Here is a 5418-nt window from a genome sequence, read left to right as displayed (position 1 = left end):
TTCATCAGTAGGCATTTTTGTTGTTGTTCTAATGACAGACGTTAGATACTTACGCACACACAGAAAACACGAAACTTTTCTTTTGGGGGAGGTTTTAACATTTTCTAATAATAAATATTTCTAATAATAAATATTTCACAAGACAGTTTCTGCCTGCAATAACCATTGCATAAGAATAATATTCTTCAAATGCATCTTTAAAAAAGTATGTGACTACATGAATCCCATTTTTAATGGAGAAGAAGTTTCGCCTGCCAACAAGCTGTAAGGAAATCAAGCAGGGTTGAGTACAAGAAAGAACAAGCTCAACCAATTCCTGTCTTTTAACATTCAAACTAAGGTTTCCAATGGAGAGTCTGTGGTTGCTCCCTGAGATGTGCAGGTGTAATTTCCAGGTGAGGAAAGGGCACAGGTGGTTTTCTGACATTTCAGTCAGCACAAGATACTATGACGAATGAAGGGCTTCCTATCAAATGGGGATCAGTACAAGGACAAGATTGCTCTGGCTTTTCATCTTAAGGAGGGATGAGATGGGACTGGTTGGCATAGAAAGGATGGACAGTGCCCAGGGAAGGAGCTGGGGCACCACCTGCCTGGATTCCTGGGGGAAGGGTGTGTGTTGGGTTGGTGTTCATGAGTATCAGACCTGTCTCTGGTCTGGGAGCCTGTCAGGAAACAGGGTGGCCCTTTCAGAGAAGCCTGTGTGCATCTTGTCTCAACAGCTTGATGATTGTTTTATGATATTCTGGCCCTAGTTATTTCACAGCGATCAATCCCTGCTACATACGCAGCATTGGAATTACATTCAGATCTTTTAAAAAGAAAATCATAGCAATATTTTCCCCATAAAATTAAGTGCAAAATATCTTTAACAAATAATGATGATAGTAAGAAATATTGACAGTCATGCAAAAATCATCCGAGCTTACAAAGGCTTACAGCATTTCCAAAGTATCCCCTAGGTTTTCACTGAACATTTCATCTTACTCTTTCTTTGAATTTAAATGTGGCTGCCTGTGTAAAAAATGATAACATGCAAGTTCGATGATTTCCAGTCCACCAAATATTCTCTCCTGCAGCACGAAGAACACAATGTTGATTATAAAATACCACCGAACAAGACTGTACAAATATATGAGGAGGCACATTGCAGAGCAGAACACGGTCCAGTACAGCATTGACAGCAGCTTGACCACAAGGACTCTGAGCTCAGACTTGCAAGGTGGAATTGCACTCTTCCCAGTAAAGTGGAAGTTTTTCTCTCCTTGGTAGAAGGACCGCAGCCTCTCTTCTTTCTCTTCCCACCTCTTGTGGCACCAGAGTTGAAGGTCCTCCTTGGATGTGGGAAGGGTATTGACTGGGTACCGTCGGACATGGAAGTGGATTTCCTTGGGGAAGTCTCCAAGGAGCAGGTGCTTCTCAGTTTGAGGAATGTTGTACGGATATGCCACGGTGACGTCATGGATAGCATCAAGGTTTTTACCTAGGTTTTGAAAAGAACACAAAAAATCAGGACAGAGTGAACCACGATGAACAAACAAGGGCTAAAAATACCGGTGTTTTGGGGCACTTGGGTCAATATTTACCAGCCGTTTTTAGCTTTTTTTCCTGTTTGCTAATTACCACAAAGACCTTTAGAAAGAAATTATCTTCATTCCCAAAAATGGTAATCTGTATTCTACAACTAAATGAATCTACACAGTAAGCTTGAGCTGCGATAGGAATTAGAAACAACAGACTAGCCCTTCAGCCATAGGATTCACTACCCTGACAACTTTTACTCATATATTTTCTCCAAATAAAAACAAATGTTCTCATGTTTAGCTTAATATTAACAAGTTAATTACTGAAAAGGAAACTTCAGATCCAGACCTGAATAGTCAGAAACACATGAAAATCTCTCTCTTCTTTATAAGCATAACTTGAAGTTTTAAAGATCAAGACCTGAAACATTCTGCCTAGTAACAAGTTGTTTTAAAGAATTATATGCCAGATGCTGAAGATGAAGAAATGGTAAAACTGTCTCTGGTGTGCTTCAAGATGTCTCCAACATTTTGATAATAGGTATGCATAAGGTCTAACAGCCCCAAAGGGACATAGGAGGAGATGGGGTCGGGGGGGCAGATTCTGCAGATGAAGGGGTGATAGAGAGCACCATGGGAACAGGACACTAGAAACAGGCTGGGAGCATACAGTACAGGCCCTATGTTGTCCAAATTCAGAATTTAAGCACTGTAAATGGCAGAGAAGCATCTTGAATGGTGGAGAGAGAGAGGCACAGAATTTTAAATACAGAAGCAAGGACTATCCTAGAGGCAGTGGCAAGAGCAGTGTGACCAGGAGCAAAAAACTGTGGCTATTACAACAGGTCAGAATGCCAAAGGAAGAGACCTATCCAGAAAGGGTACAAGAACTCATGTGATATAGTGGTCAACTGGAGGAGGAAGGGTGAGGAAAGATGGAGAGGACGGGGCCGGCTTGTTTTAGGCTCAGGCACTGAGCAGATGGTGGGGCCTTTGAGCTTAGAGTCAGTACACCGACTCAGAGGAAAACATCTGACAGCCTACTCTGGCCTTGACACACATGATTAGGCATACACACACACACACACATACACACACACACACATCCCCTTACTCCCACCCTCACTACTCAACTGAATCTTGCACATGAGGCCCAGAGAAACTTAGTGGTTTGCCCAAGGGCACAGCACTTGTTCATACTATCTCTGAATGTTGCTGTCTTTGGTACTGTGTTACCTTCACTGAAAGAATTTAAAATTTTTATTAGTATTAGTTGTATAAAATAATGGGTTTCATTATGACATTTTTATATGTGTATATAGTGTACTATGACTATATCAATCTCCAGCCCTCTCTCTTCTATCTAGTGGTCACTTTCCATTGATGGACTTTGGATGAGGAGTTAATTTCTTGCAGAACTAGATCATGCAGGAAGGGCTTATCTGTGATGACAGAAATCAAAACAGTGGTTCATATGTGGGTGAGAAGTGCCTAGAAGGGAACATAAGGAAATTTGGAAGATGACAGAAGTATTGTAGATTAAGAATCATCAAACTGTGCTTGAGTTGAATATATTCCACTGTGCTTAAATTTTACCTCAATAGTAATAATGGCAAAGAAGGGTTCCCTACCTTATCCCACCACACCCCTTCTACTAAATCCATTACTTAAAAAAAAGAATGGTTCTTCAAGTCTCCTGTAACTATCAATTTCTATTATGCTATGATTTACTTTAGTATAAGGAGCAGGTTTTAGCTTGATTTCCTAATGGTCTTAGAAAAATAATGAGCACATAATAAAAGCTATGTTGTAAAAGACAAAAATGTCTATCTCAATAAAGCTTAGACTCGGAGCTGGAGGAACACGTCTTAGGAAAGCTGCAAACTATTTACATGGGATAGAAGAGCTCAGATACACAAGAAGGCTCAGGGAGAAAGTATGAGTAGAGGTGTACCTGAAGAAAGATGAGGCCATACAGGTTTGCTATCAAAGAGGAGAAGTGGTTAGGCTCAAAGCTGAAGTAAAAGTACTGTAACAGGGCTAGCAAGGGGCAATGTATTGACCATTTAAGAAAAGGCTGGTTCCAACTGTATGTAATTTGACCCTAATCACACACAGCTTCCTGGATTTGGGGAGGGCTAAAGTATACAATCTTGGGAAGGCTAGGAAGACAAGGCATGACCCATGCTGGATAAAGGCTTTCCAGTGTGCAAACCTTCAGGTCATACATATACCTCAGCAACCCCACAGTTATCTCGGTAAGTAAGCTCAATAAATTCATTGGTTCCCCAGTAAAACTTTAATCAAACATTGGCTCAACACTAGAACCTTGAAAGGGAATAAGCATTGCGTAGCCTTCCCCAGGAAAAGAAGTCTCACAACAGATGGAAAATTTATTTGTTAATGCTATTATGTCTCATAATTCTCAAAAAAGAAAATGAGACTGTAAAAGATGTTAAAAAGATATGGGAATGGAGATATTTTCCTAAATAGACAAAAAATGAGAAAGCCTAAGCAAGTGATGAAGGTCTGTTTAGGTTGATATGATATATAAAGGATGAGACAAAAATAATATGCACATAATCTTAAAATGTCTATGGTCATAGTTCAGTCAACTTTTTTAAGGAACAAAATATATATCTAGTCAAAGTTAATCTGAGAATATTTGGTTTTTTACCCAAGCCTTATCTACACAGCACATAATAATTAAAAGTACCAGAATGGTGGAACTAACCTTCTTGGATGTTTAACAGCCATAGTTTGAGGCCTATACTAATGTGGTCAGAGGAACCTGAAGGACAGTTTTTGCTTCCTGCCCTCCAAGGTCGGCTAAGTTCCAGGGGACTATGGAACAGCTCTCAAAATGTCCAGTAACTGTGGTGAGTCACCTATCCTCTTATTCAGGGAGGCCATGGAGACCAGATGGACTTGAACCAGTGTCCAGTCTACAAGAGGAGGGTCAACTCAGAGGAAACATCTCATTCACACTTCCAAGTGAAGTCAGACATGGTCGAGCAGGACCTTTGACTTATCTTCGCATAGATGAAATGGTAAAAGAAAGGAGCCAAGAGCTCCTCCAAGTCCTATGTGATCCCTGAGGAACAGAACCTCACATGACCTTAAGTGTAAAGATAAATTGATTTATTTGGGCCAACTGTATAGTCTTAAACACCCAAAAGGAAAATATAACGAAAGAGTAAAGTCATCCGTATATTTCTTTGAGGGTTCAAGGGATTACACTTCCCAGACATTAGGCTTAAGTCCAGACACCTGGAGAACCAATACTGCTTCCTGATCCTTTGCACCCAGAACAACTTAGTCCCTTTCTTGGGACCCAGGAGCACCGCTTCTGGACCTGGCCCTGCCCTCACCTCTCTCTGCTTCCCTGGACCTGCACCACCGGCTAACTCTCCTAGCCTGCACTCCCATCCTCAGACCTCTTGGGGTAAGTCCATAGTGCAGCCCTCCGTGCTTTGACTCCCCAAGCCACACTCACACTTCCATCTCCCCCGCTGTTCTCTACTCCTAGTTTGGGCCCTGCGCCATTCCTAGTCTTGGGGCCCCAGACATCTGGGGAACCAATACTGCTTCCTGGTCTTTTTCACCCAGACCAACTTAGTGGCTTCCTTGGGCCCCAGGAGCATTGCTACTGGATCTGGCCCCGCCATCACCTCCCTCTACTTCCCTGGTCCTGCAACACCTGCCAGCCTCTTTCTGGGGCTGCCAGCCTCTTTCTGGGGCTCCGAGGCTTACCTTGCCACTCCCTGATCCTGTGCATCCAGTACAACCCAGCTACTCAATCCACTCCCTGGGAAATCTTGGGGCTTATTCCCACCCCATCAGCCTTTGCATCCCTGCGTGGCACGGTCACGGCCAGGGTCTCAGGTCAGTCCAA

General features: G+C 42.4%; 1 protein-coding gene across 7 annotated transcripts in view; it reads right to left on the bottom strand.

Annotated features, from left to right (window-relative positions):
• Positions 1–241: 241 nt before the first annotated feature.
• The window catches only part of Lclat1 (lysocardiolipin acyltransferase 1), a 208624-nt gene continuing 203447 nt past the window's right edge, over positions 242–5418 (bottom strand). For all 7 annotated transcript variants that reach the window (XM_029554995.1, XM_008850947.3, XM_008850938.3 and 4 more), the window contains one exon: positions 242–1483. In XM_029554995.1, coding sequence (XP_029410855.1) covers positions 984–1483 — 500 coding nt within the window. In that variant the 3' untranslated portion in view covers positions 242–983. The remainder of the gene's footprint in view (positions 1484–5418) is intronic.

The sequence above is a fragment of the Nannospalax galili genome, unplaced genomic scaffold (assembly GCF_000622305.1).
Source record: "Nannospalax galili isolate Female #2095 unplaced genomic scaffold, S.galili_v1.0 scaffold1331, whole genome shotgun sequence".
NCBI lineage: Eukaryota > Metazoa > Chordata > Mammalia > Rodentia > Spalacidae > Nannospalax > Nannospalax galili.
The sequence above is the reverse complement of the archived record's forward strand: the minus strand, read 5'-3'. Positions and strand labels throughout refer to the sequence as shown.